Source organism: Chiloscyllium punctatum, chromosome 6 (genome assembly GCF_047496795.1).
Source record: "Chiloscyllium punctatum isolate Juve2018m chromosome 6, sChiPun1.3, whole genome shotgun sequence".
NCBI lineage: Eukaryota > Metazoa > Chordata > Chondrichthyes > Orectolobiformes > Hemiscylliidae > Chiloscyllium > Chiloscyllium punctatum.
Window position 1 is genome coordinate 75,309,569 of NC_092744.1, and position 19,566 is coordinate 75,329,134.

A 19,566-nucleotide genomic window follows, 5' to 3' on the forward strand; every position below is an offset into this window, starting at 1 on the left:
GGAAGGGTTAGTAGGTTTGTAGATGACACCAAAATTGGAGGTGTAGTGGACAGCGAAGAAGGTTACCTCAGAGTAGAACGGGATCTTGATCAGATAGGCCAATGGGCCGAGGAATGGCTGATGGAGTTTAATTTGGATAAATGTGAGGCTCTGTATTTTGGAAAGGCAAGTCAGAGCAGGACTTATATACTTAATGGTATAGTCCTGGGTCGTGTTGCTGAACAAAGAGACCTTGGAGTGCAGGTTCATAGTTCCTTGAAAGTGGAGTTGAGGTAGGTAGGACAGTAAAGAAAGCATTTGGTAGGCTTGCCTTTACTTGTCAGAGCACTGAGCAGAGGAGTTGGGAGGTAATGTTGCAGCTGGATAGGATATTGGTTAGGCCACTTTTGGAATACTGTGTTCAATTCTGGTCTCCCTGCTATAGGAAGGGTGTTGTGAAACTTGAAAGAGTTCAGAAAAAATTTACAAGGATGTTGCCAGTTTGGCAGGTTTGGCAGGCTGGGGCTATTTTCCCTGAAGCGTCGGAGGCTGAGGTGTGACCCTTATAGAAGTTCATAAAATGATGAGGGACTTGCAGCTACTGGTGGGGTGAAATAAACTACCATTCTTCAAGCTTGACTGAAGAGAAAAAGAACAGCTCCTTCCCTTTCAGGGATCCAATGGCTTCTCCTTCAAACCCTCTTATCCTAAGCAACAGTGTAAAAACAAATCAAAATGAGTTCCAGTAACTTGCTTTTAAAAGTTCAGCAACTTCTTTCATTGTCTTTGGTTTAAAACAGTGCTTTTCCCATTTTAGTCCACAATTCAAAATAAAACAAAAGATGCATGGTCTTGACCTTATTTTCTATTGAAGGACAAATTCAATTCCACTTTGGAAAGTTACTACTAAATCTGCTTCCATCGTCCTTTCAGTAAAATGCATTCCAGATAAACAACTCACCGTGTAAAAGGATTGCTCCTCACTAGAAGCCCAAACCAGGTATCAGGTTTTAAGTGAAATGTCAACTGATGGTTGTGTCAGCTTGCTAAATGTAGAAGTGTTTCCTTATAACTAAGAAGTGGCTGATCAAACCTTGTTATTCGCAGGCAAACCTCGAATATGTTGAACAGTAAATCTGAGCTCCTGACTCAGAGAAATTCTTTGAAACAGTTTTGAGAAACCCATTGAGGGAACACTTCCAAAAGTGTCCCAAGACAAGACAGCAGGGCATTAGGATTCCAAACAAGTCATCAGGAAATAGTGCTCATGGTTCAGGTTGCAGCTTATCTGGTCAGTTAGGAAACGAAGAAGTTAGAACGTGTGATCTGACTAAGAGGAAAGCACTCAAGGATCTGAGTCTTAATATATATTTCATACAGAGAAAACTCTTCAAATTCCCAACTGCCCAGAGCTGCTCATTGTGCTGCCTCTTCCATTCAATTTTCAAATAGTTTCTCAACTGCTCCAGGAGATATAATGTAGAATTTTTTTTAAAACGGCCAAATGATTGTTAATTGATACCACTCTGGTGGAAGGAATGTGCTGATAATTAATCACCATCAGTCCACAAACTATACCATTATCGTAAATGCTTTGAGTTAATCACCAAATGGTCAAATTGGTTTCCTTTTAATAATGTTATCCAGAATTAGTCATTCACCAAGTTTCTTTAACAAACTCAAAATTAACTTATTTATTATCAACAAAAATATATTCTTTAAAGAAGTAGACAAACTGGTTGACAGCACTGAAGAAAGCACCCTATCTGGATGCAGTATGGTATGGTTTAGCAATTGCTCTTCCCAAGACTGAAAGAAACTACAGAGAGTTGTGAACAGAGCCTAGTTCATCACTCAAACCGGCCATGCATCCATTGACTTCATCTATACTTCCTTTGCATTGGGAAAGCAACAAACATAATCAAGGACCCCTTCCACACCAATTATATTCTCTTCCACTCTCTGCTTCTGGGCAGAAGATATAAAAGTTTGTATACACGTATGAACAGATTCAGAGAAGTGTTTTTTGGGAAAGGCTAATACAACAAGGGAATACACAATAAATAGGATATTGAAACGCATAGAGCAGCTGGAGATACTTAGGAGTGTATGTCCACAGATTACTGAACATAGCTGGACAATGTAGACCAAGTGATCGAACAAACCTATGGGGTACGTAACTACATTGCCTAAGGCACAGATCACAGGATTTTAGACTTATTTTAGGTTTTATGGTCAGGTGTACTCAAGTCTAGGAGTACAGGAGTCAGTGAAAAGTGTACAACTTCGCTATTCCTGGCACCATCTTAAGTACAAAGGTACCAAGGTACAAAATCTTTAGGAACAAAAATAGAAGGTAAAAGGAATAAGTTAAAAAAGTTATCACTACAATTCTTTTTAGTATAAAGTAGAAAAAGACATAAAGCTAGAAGTTAAACATTATAGTCCTTTCCTCAGCCACAGGCCTGCAGTCCCTTCACACTGGGTTATCCCCATAAGGGCACGGTCTCACCTGCACTGGCACCCTCTCACCCATGCTGGGCACGCTCTCACCCAGACTGGGCATGATCTCACCTAGACTGGGCATGGTCTCACCTGCACTGGGCATGCTCTTACCAGCATTGGGTATGCTATCCCCCGCATTGGGCACACTCTCCCCCTCGCTGGGTACATTCTCACCCGCAGTGGGCACACTCTCACCTGGACTGGGCACAATCTCACCTGCAGTGGGCATCGTCTCACCCAGACCTGGCACATTCTCACCTGGACCTGGCACACTCTCACCTGGGCTGGGCACACTCTCATCCACAGTGGGCATTGTCTCACCCATGCTGGGCAAAGTCCCACCTGGGCTTGCCCGGCACTACACTGCCGACTGCCAGTTTGCTGGGAGGTTACGCTGGAATGATATAAACACCAGGCTAGCCCATAACTGTGAAACCATTTGCAGCCACTGTACTATAGGAAGGATATGATTCCATGAGAGAGAGTACAGAAGAAATTCATGAGGATGTTGCCTGGACTAGATTAGATTCTCTACAGTGTGGAAACAGGCCCTTCGGCCCAACAAGTCCACACCGCCCCTCCAAAGAGAAACCCACCCAAACCCATTCCCCTACCCCATATTTACCCCTGACTAGCACACCTAACACTGTGGGCAATTTAGCATGGCTAATTCACCTGATCTGCACATCATTTGACTGTGGGAGGAAACCAGAGCACCTAGAGGAAACCCATGCAGAAACAGGGAGGATATGCAAACTCCACACAGGCGGGAATCGAACCCAGGACCCTGATGCTGTGAGGCAGCAGTGTTAACCACTGAGCCACCATGCGGCCCCATTAGAGACCCTCAGTTATGATAAAAGACTGGAATAGGTGAGAGTTGCTTTCTTTAGAAGAGAGAGGGTTGAGCGGAGACCTAATTAAGTGTATAACATTATGAGGGCTCTCTGTGATAGGACAACCTTCTTCCTCTTGATTGAGGAATTCATAACCAAGGGCCTTAGATATAGTGTCAGAGGTTGAGATGGGATTTGAGGCAGAACCTTTTAACCCAGCAGGTAGAATGGATCTGGAACTCTGCCTGAACAGATGCTAGAGGCAGATTCTCTCATACCATCAAAAATAAAGTACTTGGATAAGGACTTGAAGTGCCATAACCTAATAAGCTATCGGACAAGAGCTGAAAAGTGGAATCAGGTCAGATTGCTGTTCATACATAAAAAAAACCAAACTGCTTCTTTCCGTGCTCTGGTCTGATTAACGTGTAGGGATGTGAGTGAAGAATCTCCGACAGCCTCCTGGTTGTGAGGATGGTGATGCTGATAACCCGATACCTTGTGCCCACAGAGCGCTGGACTGTCCTTCCCGACTTCCCGGATCACTACAAATGGGGATTCTCCGTCACAGCCTTGAACAATGACATCTATGTTACTGGTGAGATATCTGTCTAAAGAAATGCTCGGGGAAACTTGGGAAAGAAAGAAATAATTTGCATTTGTATACCACCACTTACATCCACAGGATGCCCCGCATTGTTTCACAGCAAATAAGTTACCTTTAAGTGAGGTCACTGCAGCAGCCAGTTAATGCCAGATGGACCCACAAACAACAATGGGATGAATAATTAATAATTTGTTTTTTGGTGATATCAGTTAAAAGGTGCTTTGGATATTGGTGGAACTCCTGAGTGATCAAATAGCACCATACAAACCTGAAAGGAACACATCCCAGCGTGATGTCAGAATGCTAGGGAACATTTACAGATTTCAAGAGGGGAGTTTGTAACATCAAATGGTGGGAGGGTACTCCAGTAGGAAAAATGGCCCAGTATTCACTGGGTTGGAAATACGGTTGTGAATACCCTTTGGATTTCTGGGCAAACTCTCAGGAAATGAAACGTGGTCCTGACCCTCATATTAAATCTGAGCTTTACCATGATAGGAATATTTGATCTGTTCTGAGGAGCATCCACTTACCGTAAAGGATTGGTTTGTTGCTTTATCTGCTGTCTTATGAGATAGAAGGAGCTGGATCTTCAATTCTGAGAATATTGGACAAGTAATTCTTGCCAATTTAGGCAGATCAGGGCATGAACTGGAGATCTCAGGGAGACAAAGTGCAAGAGTCTCTGGGTGACTGGAAGCTGTGGAGTATGAATCATTTAAAAGGGAAAGAATTGGGTCCATACACACAGCCTGATATGGGTCCTGTGTTATCCTATCAGTAAACAGAACTGAGCAGGAAGTGGAAACAGTGGGAATCTCTGATAGGTTAATGGTTGGATCTTCCAATTGGCTTCTGGAAATTTGTGATGGGATCCAGCCTAGCTGTTCCAAGGTGTATCTCTCAACCTCATCATTGTTAGGTATCACTCTCTGTCTTAGGTACCTTCTCTCCCAGGGAATATATAGAATACTGTCAATAAAAGGCTAATGTTTTTAAAAAAACATTGTTGAAATGTTTGTCACAATTACTTGGTAAATATTCAGCTATTGTCTTTCCAGGAGGTTCCAGAGGGAGCAAGACTGACACATGGTCAACAACCCAAGCTTGGAAATTCCATTCCAAAGAAGGCAGCTGGAAACCCATTGCTCCAATGTTGAAGTCCAGAACCAACCACGCCACAGCAGCTTTAAATGGAGAACTCTATGCTGTTGGAGGTAGCAGGCCAGCGATTGCATCTAGTGTAACGTTATGGGATAAAGTGAACACTCAAATGAAACATTGCAAACATGATGTTTTATTTCATATTGATGTACTCATTAGGCCATCCCAGAACATCAATAAATTTCCAAGTCTATTTCTTCTGGTAGTGAAATGCTGATGTACAAGTTCAGAAAGGCATAGGAAATAGCAGCAGGAGTAGGCCATTCAGACCATTGTGCCATTCAGTAAGATCATGGCTGATCTGATTGTGGCCTTAACTCCATTTTCCCTTCCATTGCCGCCCCCCACCCCCCCCCCCCCATCATCTCATGTTTACCCTTGGCTGTCTTGTCTCTCTGTCTAGCTCAGCCTTGAAAGTGACATTGAATAGTCAGTGACCCCGCCTCTGCTGGGTGCTGGAGAAGAGAATTCCAAGCACTAATGTCCTTCTAGATTAGATTGCATTACAGTGTGGAAACAAGCCCTTCAGCCCAACATGTCCACACCGACCCGCCGAAGCGCAACCCACCCATACCCCTACATTTCCCCCTTACCTAACACTACGGGCAAGTTAGCATGGTTAATTCACCTGACCTGCACATCTTTGGACTGTGGGAGGAAAACAGAGCACCCGGAGGAAACCCACGCAGTCACAGGGAGAACGTGCAAACTCCACACAGACAGTCACCTGAGGCGGGAATTGAACCCGGGTCTCTGGCACTGTGAGGCAGCAGTGCTAACCACTGTGCCAGCGTGTTGCCCACGAAAGAAGAAATTCCTCCTCACCTCCAAGTTAAGTGGGAAACTCCTTATTTTAAAACTGTTCTAGAGTTCCCCCAAATGCGAAATGGTCAAGTGATAGTATCCCCTTCAGAAATCCTTTACAACCTTGAGCCTAGCTTGGCCACTCAAGCCTTTTCCGCTAACTAGAATAACTCAAACTGACAGAATTGAAGAAATATTTTTGACTTTCTAGGGGCTGTGTAACTGTAAGAGGTTAGGCATGATCAAGCTCCATGTTCACAAACAGTTAGAAATACTCTGCACTGTATGGGAGTAGTTCAGTGTACGATGTAAAAAGTAGTTCTGGGAAACAAGAGGAAGAATAAGGCAGAAGATGGAGATGGTTGATCATTTCCCAGTTGATAGAAAGAGGGCGACAGAGGACAGACACCAGAGGACACTTCAGGATTCTGGGTGTTGTTATGGACCAGCCAAACCCCCTCAATGGGGGCGGATGGGGGCATCGTTTGATGGCTTTTGGGGGCAGATAGGGAGGTGGTGTTAGACAGGGTCGGGGGGCGGGCGGTGTTGGATGGGGTTGGGGGTCAGGTGGGGGCGGACGTGGGGGGGCGCAGTGTTGGACAGGGTTGGGGGCGGGCAGTGTCTGCCAGGGTTGGGGGTCAGTGTTGGACGTGGTTGAGGGTGGTGGTGTTGGACGGGGTTGGGGGTCAGGTGGGGGCAGTGTTGGACGGGGTTGGGAGGTGGGCAGGAGGACGGTGTTGGATGAGGTTGGAGGGGGTGGGCGGGTGTTGCTGGTCGAGATTGGGGCAAGCGGTATTAGACGGGGTTGGGGGCAGACATGGGAAGTATTGGATGGGGTCAGGGGTGGGCGGGGGATGGTATTGGACGGGGTTGGAGGCGGGCACGGGGCAGTGTTGGACGAGATTGGGGCGGGCATGGGGGCAGTATTGGATGGGGTTGGGGCGGGCAGGGGGGCAGGCAGGGGGTGGTATTGGACAGGATTAGGGGCGGGTGGGGGCATGGGCAGGGGGCCGGTATTGGACGGGGTTGGGGGCGGGCATGAGGCGGTATTGGACAAGATTGGGGCGGGCAGGGGGCAGTATTGGATGAGGTTGGGGGCAAGCAGTGGGGTGGTATTGGATGGGGTTGGGGGCAGGCAGTGGGCTGTATTGGACAGGATTGGGGGCGGGCAGGGGGCGGTATTGGATGGGGTTGGGGGCAGGCATGGGGCTGTATTGGATGGGGTTTGGGTGGACGTGGGGGTGGTATTGGATGGGGTTGGGGGTGGGCAGGGGGCAGTACTAGATGGGGTTGGGTGTGGGCAGGGGGACAGTATTGGATGGGGTTGGGAGCGGGCAGGGAGCGGTATTGGACGGGTTGGGGGCGGGCAGGGGGCGGTATTGGACGGGGTTGGGGGTTAGGTGGGGGCAGAGTTGGACAGGGTTGGGGTGTGGGCAGGAGGGCAATGTTGGATGAGGTTGGAGGGGGTGGGTGGGCATTGTTGGACGAGATTGGGGATGAGCGGTATTGGACGGGATTGGGGCCGGGCAGGGGTAAGTATTGGATGGGGTCAGGGCTGGGTGGGGGGGCGGTATTGGACGGGGTTGGGGAGGCGGGCATGGGGTAGTATTGGACGGGGTTGGGGTCGGGCAGGGGGTGGTATTGGACAGGGTTAGGGCCAGGCATGGGGAGCGGGCAGGGGTGCGGTATTGGACGGGGTTGGGGACGGGCATGGGGCGGTATTGGACGAGGTTGGGGGCGGGCATGGGGCAGTATTGGACGGGATTGGAGTGGGCACGGGGGCAGTATTGGATATGGTTGGGAGCGGGCAGGGGGACAGTATTGGATGGGTTTGGGGGCAGGCAGGGGGTGGTATTGGACAGGGTTGGGGTGGGCGGGCATGGGGGTGGTATTGGACGGGGTTGGGGGCAGGCCGGGGGTGGTATTGGATGGGGTTGGGGGTGGGCAGGGGGCGGTATTGGACGGGGTTGGGGGCGGGCAGGGGGCGGTATTGGATGGGGTTGGGGTGGGCATGGGGGTGGTATTGAATGGGGTTGGGGCGAGCATGGGGGTGGTATTGGTGGGGTTGGGGGGTGTGGGATGGTGATGGACAGGATTGGGGAACGGGTGGTGGGCGGTGTTGGTTGGGGTTGGAGGCGGGCGTGGGGGACCAGTGTTGGATGGGGTGGGGGGGAGCGGGGGTGGTGTTGGACGGGATTGGGGGATGGGTGAAGGGTGGTGTTTGATGGGGTTGGGGGGCAGTGTTGGATGGGATTGGGGTACGGGTGGGGGGGGCCAGTGTTGGATGGGGTTGGGGGGGGCAGTGTTGGACAAGGTTGGGGGGCTAGTGGGGGCCAATGTTGGACACAATTGGCAGAGCGAGTGGGGGTGTGATGTTGGATCGGACTGGGGGGCGATGGACAGGGTTGGGGGGCGGGTGGGGGGGGATGATGCTGGACGGGGTTGGGGGGTAGATGGGGGGTGTGGTTGGGGGGAGCAGGGGCTACTGCCTCATCTCCTGAATGGGGAGCGGACTTACCAGAAAGCTCCGAGCCCCAGAGGAGAGGCATTGAATCAATTAACCGAATAATCAATTATTCGCACGAAATCGTGCCCGCCCATCTCGTTCAGATAATCGAGGTTCCTCTGTAAATACCATAGGTGGAATCAGGGCATGAATCCTGTTGTAAAGTCTGGTACTTTCTGAATTGCAGGTACGACACTAGATGTGGTGGAAGTGGAACGATATGACCCGTACAATGATAGCTGGGCCCTGATTGACCCCATGGTGAAGTATGTCACTAACTTCACTGTCACAGGCTGCATGGGAAAACTCTATGTGATTGGTTCATGCGCAGCCAAGTACAATGTTCTCACCCTGCAGTGTTATAATCCTGTCACAGGTAGGTGCTGTTCAAGACTCTGGAAAGAAAGGAGAACTGTAAATGTGCAATGTTGATTTGATTGTTTTCAATTGATATTCCTTTAAATGACATGCAGCTCCTTGTAATCTGTACATATCCTGTCAGCATAGTAGTGTACTTCATCATTTCATTGCCTTTTCCCATTCCCATTCTATTCTCTTTGTTATTCCCTTCCTTGCTTTATTCCCCACTCTTCTTCTTGCTGTAGAACAGATCTTGGATGAGGAATCAATTGGAAGAAGTGACTAATATTGCCTTGTCTCTCTTAGAAACCAAGAAGCAGAGAGGCGGGGTCCATTGAGGAATCATCATTGCCCCACATTGTTCAAGTGTCTGATACACAACATGAAACACTGAAGATTGGGATAGTAAATAGCACACAAATATGCCGGGAAACAGGGATTTATTCTAAAGTTACGGTTTTCAATTTAGGGCAAAGTTTCATCAAGCATGTTAGGAATCTGTTGTCACACAACACACCCAAGACACCCACAATACTGATAGTGCAGCAACTCTGATCATAAAGCAAGCTGTAAAATTAGTTACAACTCAACCCTATTCTCTTGTTCAGAACCCAACATCAGATTGTCTGATAACAAAGGTGTGTTGCTATTCTGCTCTTATAAATTCCTCAGATGTATTTCTTTCAGTTGCTAAAATATTGAGTAATCACCTAAACTGACAGCAATAGTTTCAACCTCCTCAGAAATATCAGACATTACCTTGGACACAGCAAGCCATCAGCACTGAGTAATAATCTGAAACATCTCCATGTTGCCAAGAGAATCACAACTTGCTTCCCTTCCTTCCAAGAAAATGTTCTTTCTAACACAATATTTCAAACGTATCCAGTTAAAGTGATCAGAATTTCTCGACAGATCCCCTTTCACATCTTTGCTTTGTCTCTGCAGATAACTGGAGTGTTGTTGCCTCTCCATTCATTCCCAAGTACCTCTCGGCTCCCCGGTGTGTCGCTGTAGATGCTATGGTTTATTTAATCGGAGACAACACGAAGAAAGTCTATGCATACGATTCCGAGGCCAACATGTGGCAGAAGGTAGGAGTGGAATGAGGAGCTGGGGCTGATGTTACTTTTAATTACCAGACTGCACTGTCTCTTTCCCTTAGCATGGCTCAATGTTAACTCGTAACATCAATTGTAAGTGTTGATAAAGCAGAGGAAAGTTTTCCCAGGTCTTCAAAGCGATGAACCAATACAAATCCATGTTCTCTCCTCATGGCCATTCAGTGTCAGTAATTCACCAGCTCTTCCTTTGAAATGTAGGATTGTTTCTTGTGAATCACTCCACGTGACTGAACATTTCTAAATTGAACAACTGACCTTGTGAAGAAGGTCTTAATCTCTTTCAGTGATGATTGTAACTTGATTAGGGAGAAAGGTGGGGTGAGATTTTGTTGATCTTGGTGGAAATTCCAATCACCTAGAGGAAATTAAGATTAGATTAGATCACTTACAGTGTGGAAACAGGCCCTTCGGCCCAACAAGTCCACACCGACCCTCCGAAGAGCAACCCACCCAGACCCATTTCCCCTACACTTACCCCTTCACCTAACACTACGGGCAATTTAGCATGGCCAATTCACCTAACCTGCACATTTTTGGACTGTGGGAGGAAACCAGAGCACCTGGAGGAAACCCACATAGATGCGGGGAGAATGTGCAAACTCCACACCGACAGTTGCCTGAGGCGGGAATTGAACCCAGGTCTCTGGTGCCGTGAGGCAGCAGTGCTAACCACTGTGCCACCGTGCCGCCCATGTACTGTTTTTACTTATTCGTGGGACATGGGTGTCACTAGCTGGGCCAGCATTTATTGCCTTTCCCTAGTTGCCCTTGAGAAAGTGGTGGTGAGTCACCTTCTTGACAGTCCATGTGCTGTAGGTACAATGCCCTGAAGGAGATTTTGATTCCAAGATTTTGATCCGGCAACAGTGGAGGAACGGCATTGCATTTCCAAGTCAGGATGATGAGTGATTTGGGGATGTGGTGTTCCAATGTATCTGCTGCCCTTGTCCTGCTATATGGAAGATTCTGTCTAAGGATTCTGTCAATGTCTGCAGTGCATCTTGTAGATAGTACACACTGCTACTACTGAGCATCATTGTGAAGGACATGGATGTTTGTGGTGCCAATTAAGTGCTGTCAAGCTTCTTAAGTTTTGCTGGAGCTGCAGCTGTCCAGGCAAGTGGGGAGCATCCCATCAGATTCCTGATCTGTGCCTTGTAGATGGTGGACAGGCTGTGGGGAGTCAGGAGGTGAATTACTCACATCAAACCTGCTGTACGGACCACTGTATCAAAGATTTACCTGTCTTTTGTGATTTACTCATGTAAGTATGAAGAAAGTAATGATTCCCCTGCCCATCTTATATAAATATCATCACCACCTTATGGATGTTCACCTTTTCCCACCTCACCACTCTGCACCTGCCACTCCCTTTATCCATAGCTCCCCATACACCCATCCCCAGTCCTGAAGAAGGGTTACACCTGAAATGTTGACTTCTCCATCTTCTAATGCTGCCTGGCTTGCTGTGCTCTTCCAGCCTCCTGCTTGTCTATCTATGGGCATTTTTGACCAAAGCCAAATGGTACCCACATGAGGGCAAACTGCTATGAAATATTGCAGCAAGATTCCATCACTGATGATGTACGCTAGCCATAAGCATTTTACTAAACACATTGCTCCCTTATCGGTACCTTTTGCGTTTAGTGGCTCAGTCATAATAACATGTACATTTTTTTTCAAGCGTCTTCAGTGTCCTAAAACACTCCGAAGTGTACAAGTGAGTGTAATCTGAAAGATCTTGGCACCAAACCACCAAAGATATTAGCATAAGAGAATATTCAAACAAGACACATTCCTTTCCATTTATCTTTCATGGGGTATGGGCACCATTGGCCCACCCCTAATCGCCCTTTCACTGAGTCATTTGCTCAGGTTATTTTAACAGTTAGTCAAGGGCCAACAATGTGGCTAAGAGTCTGAAGAGACTCGTAGGCCCATCCGGTAAGAAGGGCAAATTTCCTTCCTTAAAGGGCATGAGTGAACCAGGTATGTTTTTACGACTTGTCGTGGTGACTTCATGTCCCTGAGGCTAGCTTTTCAATTCCAGATTTTATCAGTTGAATTGAAATTCTGTGGGCTGCTCTTGTTGTTGAGTTTGAGCCTGTGACCCCTGAGTATTAGCTTGGGCCTCTGTTCTAGTGACAGTATCGCTGCACCACTATTCCCCTGTAATGGAGAACTTGTTCCAAGCAACCACTGCGAGCTAAGAGCCCTCACTGGAGATGTTTTTGATCAGTGCTGGCAGGTTCTTTACCAACGGCATGGATGCTTTTGCTGTGACATCTAATGTTAACCTGCTTCCTCCAAACTTTTACTGCAGCAGTTTGAACTTAACTTGCTTGCAAATTACTACAAAAGATTCACCTTGCCCCACTTGTACACTCAGCATTAAGCAATCCTTGCTGCTATGCTCTTGATCTCCACTTTCAAAACAGGACCAAGTTTTATTTGTTGGTAAAAGGGTTTGCAATGGCCAAAATCATTTTCAAGATGTGTTCTCCAATAAATCAAGAGCTGAGATTTGACAGTTGGCAAAGTTTCTTTTTATAATTTGCTTTTGGGATGAGTGCATCACCGGAAACATCAACATTAATTACCCTTGAGAGGTTGGTGGTCAGCTGCCTTCTTTAATCGCTGCAGTCTATGTGGTGTAGGGCTGCTCGCAGTGCTGTTCATGGGGGGCTCCCAGGATTTTAACCGAACAACAGTGAAGGAATGGGATTTAGCTGAAGTTAGGATGGCATGTGGCTGGGAAGGGATCTTGCAAGTGGTTGTGTTCCCACGTATCTCTTGGCCTGGATCCTTCTAAGTTGCATTTTCTTTGACAATGTACCAAAACGTAAGTGCTCCACAGTCAAAATATATACTCATGGGTCGTCTTTGTAATCTGATTGCATGAATAATGCTCTTTAATGATGGAGAATTACACCACTGCTGATAAGCTTGTGAAGTTGGTAGAATAATCCTGATACACCATGATTCAACCTCATGGATGGATGTCAGGGATCTCATTCTTTGAACTGGCATCCCATCATTCATTTTACTGCAACTGATATCCCATGATTCATGGTACTGATGTCCCATAATCCAATGGGTTTGACATGTCATGATGTATAATTGTCCTGCTGTCCTCTTTCAGGTCCAGTTGCTCCATAAGCTCCATGAGAATGGCGGCATGGTGGTTGTTGCTGGGAAGATTTATGTTACTGGTGGTCACTGGAAGGGGATGGAAGGAGACTACAGTGTGGAATTAGAGGTGTACGATTGTGCCAAGGACATGTGGACTGTCGAGGGCTCCCTGCCGCGTCCCTGGCTTTATCACGGGTCTTGTTCCATTTTTGTTGACACATCAAGATGGACTGAAGTATTTCCGGACATCAACACCTAGGGAAACCCACTTGTAACTCTTCTTTGTCCATGCACCCAACTGAGGAGACTGCCTGCACAACACAGCACAGCTCACACAATGACCAGTTAGTGGAAAAAAGGGGAATATAACCCGCCGTCCAAAATGGGCTGCACTTGCTCTTTATTAGCAGCTTCACCTTCGATAGTCTGAGAGGTTTGTTTTCTAGAAAGTCTCCCCTGGAGGCCAGGTATTCAATGAAGCAAGTGGACTGCTTTGCAGGATCAAGCTCAAAACTCAAAATGTCTGGCATCCAACATGATCAAGCTTATTCACAAGCTGTACTTATTGGATTGGGTGTCAGTATTCAGTTATGGCATGTGAAAGAAAGAAATTATTCAATATAAGTGGTCCGTTGGCAACCCACAAACAATGATGTAATCTGACAATGGGCTCCAGACCATGCTCTTGACATTTATTTTGAGCTGTCATTCAGTGACGTCACACCTCTTCAGATCAGATTAGTGCAGATGACATCAAAAATACTCACTACCACAATCACCTTAACCTTGAAGAGTGAAGCTGAGCAAATAATTGATAGCAATATTCTTTTTTATAATATGCACATTATGTTATTTTATCTGCAGTAATATAACCTTATCTGCTTAGTGCCAACACGTGAACCTGTAAGGACCCTCCCAGTCACTTTAACAGCTGTTCAAGTTCAAGGATTTACCTAGAAATGGAAATGACCTTCAAAACCCATCATAAAATAATGGAAAACAAAACAATGGGTGAACATTGCGTGGAGTGGTGAGCTCTGCCTCCAGTATTGTATCTTAATCTGATGTGGCCAGGTTTATATTATCCCTCTTAACATATTGAGCAGGTATTGAAGGATCCAATAAATATAGATTATTACAGCTGGCTATTATATGCAAACTCTACATTCACAGATGTGGAAGTGCCAGTGTTAGACTGGGACAGAGAAAATCAGAAGTCACAGGACACCAGGTTATAGTCCAACAGATTTTTAACAATCATAAGCTTCACCTGACAAAGGAGCAGTGCTCTGAAAGCTTGTGATTTCAAATAAAGTTGTTGGGCTATAACCTGGTATTGTGTGACTTCTGACTACATTCACAGACGCCTCAGTGTCTAGGTTAGTAATAAGTGATAGAAGCACCATGTTTCCATTGGCTATTATATAGAATTATTGAATTCACAGATGTACCTGAGCAACTATTAAGTTGAGCAACAAACTTTTATTAATATGTCATGCTTTGTGATCTTAGTTAAGGCTTAGTATGCAATCTTTATACTCTTAGATCACAAGTGATGATAGCATGACCATGTCTCTTAAAGGTATTCTGACATACTGACCATGAAATACAGCACAACATTAAGGGGTTACAACCCAACTGAGTAATGTATTTTCAAGGGGAGAGTGAAATAGGGTCATTGAGTCATAAGCATACCTTTTGGTCCACACTGACCAGACATCCCAATCTGACCAAGTGCCATTTGTCAGCATTTGGCCCATATTCAATTCATAAACTCATCCAGATGTCTTTTAAATGTTATAATTGTACCAACATCCTCCACTTACTCTGGCAGGTCATTCCATAAAGATACCACCTTCTGTATGAAAACATTGCCCCTTAAGTCCCTTTTAATTTTTCCCCCCCTCACCTTAAATCTATGCCCTCTAGTTTTGGACTCCCCTACCTTGGGAAAAAAGATCTTGGGTTTTCACCATACACATGTCTCTCATGATATTACAAACCTCAATAAGGTCAAAATTGCTTACCCACATTTAATTAAGATTAAGATTAAAGAAAGAAAACTTTATTCTGGCCCTCAAAGCATTACTCTTCTCTCCATTTATGTTAGCAACATCAAGCTGTTACCATTTACTTTAAATTGATCTTCATTTTTGTTGCCATTGTTATGAGATATTGACAAGTAGCACCATCTCCTGGCCAAACTCAGAATCACATGAACTAAAAAAGTAAGTCTCAATGTTTTGATAAGGCGCAACACTGTGGATACAATATTCAGCTCAACAATTGCAGACAGGTAGACATGGAATCACAGAATAGCTACAGAACAAAAAGAGATTGTTTGGCCTATTATGCCTGTGCTTGCTTTCTACAAGACCAATTCACTGAGTGCCACTCTCCTGCCTTTCATACAGCTGTGAAGATGGTTCCTCTTCAGATTCCAATCCAGTGGTCCCATATTGGACATAAACCATTGATAGTGATGTTGCTGCTCTCGCTACACCTGGCCCGCATTTGGCTTCTTTAGTTGTCCTTTTGCCATCTTCTTCTGCCTGGCAGCATCTTTTTTTCTCTAATTTAATCTCCCTGCTTTTCCACTTGTTGGGGAATTTCCTCTTTTGTTCTTTCCTCCCTTCATCCTTTCTCTGTATTTACTGAAAATCAGCTTGCTTTCTAACAGGAAGTTCTTAACCCGAAACATTAACTCAGTTTCTTTCTTCACTGATGCTGAGTGTCGCATATGGGTCTGACAGAGTTAATACTGAAGCACGCTGTAAGCATTACCCACACTGATGAAGTCATGTAGATTCTGCCATCTGGTTGACCTCAAAGTCGGTAACTATGTCTACCATATCAATTTAACCTGTAACAAGTGGCTAAGATGCAATAATGTATCTCTTCAGGAAGTGGTTTCTCTCTATCATGCTAGGTTATGCAGGCCTTTAGCTTCCTGCACCATAATGGTAGCAATAACCTTCAATACAACTAGCAACTGATATGGTGTGAAGAGACAGCTCTGCCCACATAAACCTGAGTATTTCCAATATTGTTTCTATTTCAAATTGCTAGCAATGAATGTACTTTGCGATTAGATAATGGATCTAAAAATATTCCATTATTGGAATGGGGGAGATTGACTGGATGATATATGCACTTTTCCTGTTTTTCTTCCTGTATCTGTGATTGTAGTCACTCTCCGTGTCCCAGACTTCCCTGATCTCTTTTTTTTCCCCAATGCTTTTACATCTTAATTCCCAAGCAATCAATCACCATTGATACCCATTGCCAGGGATCTTTCTGAATAATGAACACTAACCCCTGGTCAGGGTATAAATCTCCTGTGAAGTGCAGCTCCATCTCAGATATCTCAGGTTCACAGGTTTCAGGATAGGTCCGGTCATCCTTCACACAAGGCAAGCAACTGAAATGAAACCCCCAACAGGACGGAAGCAACTTGAAGGAAATGTGTTGATGCCCTGATACACTGAACAGCACCTCCTCAGCACAGAATAAAAGCAAGTAATTTGAGGAATGAACGCAGGCCTGGTGACATTTGTGGAGAGAGAGTGGCAAAGTAAACATTTCAGGTGGATGTCCTCCCAGTCAAAACTGGGAAAAAGTCAGATTATAAATAAGTATTGAGGTAGGAGGATAGAGGGTGGGTAAATGAATGGAAAGGACTTAGTCGGGAGAACAGAAATATGAAAAGATGAGGAGATGGTAATGGATAGAAATAAACAATGCATTCAGAGGAGGTGTAAATGGTTACGGATAATAGAAGGGGCAGAGGGGAGTTTAGGAAATTTGACCAAGGGGACAAAACTAGATTGACCTGATCAAGGCATGGTTTTGAAGCATTGGTCTAGACAATTTGTTACAACTGGAAAGACTGACTTTACATTATATAAATTAAATGTAAGCAGATGTTTTAAGGTATGTGATTTTCTGCTCTTTTGTTTCAAACCTTGAACTGTGTAGAATTGAATAAATTAGTGAATCGAAATCTTGCTTAACTTTCTGCAGTGAGTAAGAATGTTTGTTGAAGAGATTGATGAAATCTCTGCATCATTGAAATGACTCCATTATACTGGAATAGTTGGGGCCTCAGTTTCCTCCCTCGCATGTTCCTCATCAGCCCTTGCCTTCATCCTCCTTCCTCAATTTTCACTTTGGAATCTTTCCAAGTGGTAGAATTGCAAAGAGCTCCCACACTCTTGTCATTTCACATGGGAAAAGAGATGGGTTAATCTACTGGCGTGAGAGCCCAGAACCCATTTGAAGCTCAGTCGTTAAGGGTTTACAGAACTCCTGGCAGCTGTCCATCAGTTGAAGAATTGGGTTGCAAGTTAGTAAGGAGCATATGGCAATCCTCTTGCATGGTCCCTTTTGAATTGATGAGCGATAGGAGATGCCTGTGCCTCTGACTGGATTGGGGCTGATTGCAAATGTTGTCCAGCGTGTCCTTCCCTGCCAAATTAAATTCTACAGAAAGTTTTTTTTTCTCATGAGGCTATTACTCTGTGAGTTTGTGACTCTTACTGTGGGACTTCTCATTCCCCAGACATGGAACATGCTCAATTCCAAGGTCGGAGGAAAGGAAATAAGTGGGTGGGAACAGATTGCGCCGGGTCTTTTCCACAACAGCACCGGTTGAGGATTTCTAGAACTATCCGCGGTACAGGGCTTGTGGCTGCATTCAGGGAGGGGTTAATTCCTGGGCTTTCTATCACAGTTTTCTCAGTCAGGAAGGGCATCTGAAGACACCCAGTGTGGGGGCTTACACCAGGATCCACATGGATGCTGATGATTTCAAGGGCAAATTCGGTTCTGGAACTATCAACCTTCTCAAGCTGGAGAAGCTTGGTACTGGAAACCCAGAGGCTTTTCACAGGCCTTCAGCTAGGCTCCTCACCTCTATCCAAGGCCCTAAAGGAGCCTTCCACATCCATCAAAGTTTTACCTGCACATCCACTAATATCATTTATTGTATCCGTTGCTCCCGATGCAGTCTCCTCTACATTGGGGAGACCGGGTGCCTCCTAGCAGAGCGCTTTAGGGAACATCTCTGGGACACCTGCACCAATCAACCACACCACCCCGTGGCCCAACATTTCAACTCCCCCTCCCACTCTGCCGAGGACATGGAGGTCCTGGGCCTCCTTCACCGCCGCTCCCTCTCCACCAGACGCCTGGAGGAAGAACACCTCATCTTCCTTCTCGGAACACTTCAACCCCAGGGCATCAATGTGGACTTCAACAGTTTCCTCATTTCCCCTTCCCCCACCTCACCCAAGTTCTAAACTTCCAGCTCAGTAACTGTCCCCATAACTTGTCCGGACTTGTCCTACCTGCCTATCTTCTTTTCCACCTATCCACTCCACCCTCTCCTCCTTGACCTATCACCTTCATCCCCTCCCCCACTCACCCATTGTACTCTATGCTGCTCTCTCCCCACCCCCACCCTCCTCTAGCTTATCTCTCCACGCTTCAGGCTCACTGCCTTTATTCCTGATGAAGGGCTTTTGCCCGAAACGTCGATTTTTGAAGCTACTTGGATGCTGCCTGAACTGCTGTGCTCTTCCAGCACCACTAATCCAGAATCCTGTTTCAACCTTCCAGCCCTAGCACACGGTCCTTCCAATGATCAAAATTGTTCCAAGATGGTTAATTGACCTGAAATGGGAAACTTTGATTGGACTCCACCCCTCATCTATCTGGAAAACCAAAGGGAAAAAAATCGACCCTTGTGATACTGAGAAGTCTCGCAGGATTCTACAAAACCATGGGGCCTGACTCTCATACTCACTGCCTGACTGCCGTGTGTGGCGGCAGCATATGGGATATATCACACATCCAAGTAAGTGGAAAAATGAGGGTACGGGAGGAGCCATTGAAAGAGAGGAAAGAGATGACTGCACGACCACAAAGAAAAGCTGTTTGTAGAGAGAGGCTTGGAAATTCGGTGCGACAGGATAGGGACTATTCACACCTTCAAATAAGACATTCAAATCTACCCAGCGTGGTTAGATTTGTATAGTTTATTAGCTCACTGAAAAGCCCCTTCAACATAAGGAACATCTTTAATGTGAGTTCATACCTTTAAGACAAACCGTTTTTCACTTTTTTGATCCAGGTATTTCGAGTAGAAACAGATTTTCACAGCACGGACAAAAAATCATTGGATTATCGGGCTTGTCGGCCGTCTGAAATAACAATCGCCCCTTTTCCCTGCCTCTGTCCATTGCTTCATTTTACTTATCCTTTTATAATCCTTGTGTGATTCTCTTCTAAGTGACGATATAAGATAGAGTGATCTTGATGGGCAATTTAAGTGAGGACCATAAGACCATAAGACATAAGAGCAGAAATTAGGCCATTCAGCCCATCGAGTCTGTTCCATTCAATCATGGCTGATACGTTTCTCAACCCCATTCTCCCACTTTCTTCCTGTAACCATCAATCCCCTTGATACTCAAGAACCTGTCTATCTCAGTCTTAAATATACTCAATGACCTGGTCTCCACAGCCTTCTAATGCAATGGGTTCCAT

At 45.7% G+C, this 19,566-nt stretch overlaps 1 protein-coding gene across 1 annotated transcript in view; it reads left to right on the forward strand.

Moving 5' to 3' along the window:
- Positions 1-16,989, forward strand: part of klhl30 (kelch-like family member 30) — a 29,956-nt gene extending 12,967 nt beyond the window's left edge. Inside the window, exons 4-8 of the mRNA XM_072572946.1 lie at positions 3,832-3,918; positions 4,989-5,144; positions 8,589-8,777; positions 9,710-9,855; positions 13,028-16,989. Coding sequence (XP_072429047.1) covers positions 3,832-3,918; positions 4,989-5,144; positions 8,589-8,777; positions 9,710-9,855; positions 13,028-13,276 — 827 coding nt within the window. The 3' untranslated portion in view covers positions 13,277-16,989. The remainder of the gene's footprint in view (positions 1-3,831; positions 3,919-4,988; positions 5,145-8,588; positions 8,778-9,709; positions 9,856-13,027) is intronic.
- The last annotated feature ends 2,577 nt before the right edge of the window (positions 16,990-19,566 follow it).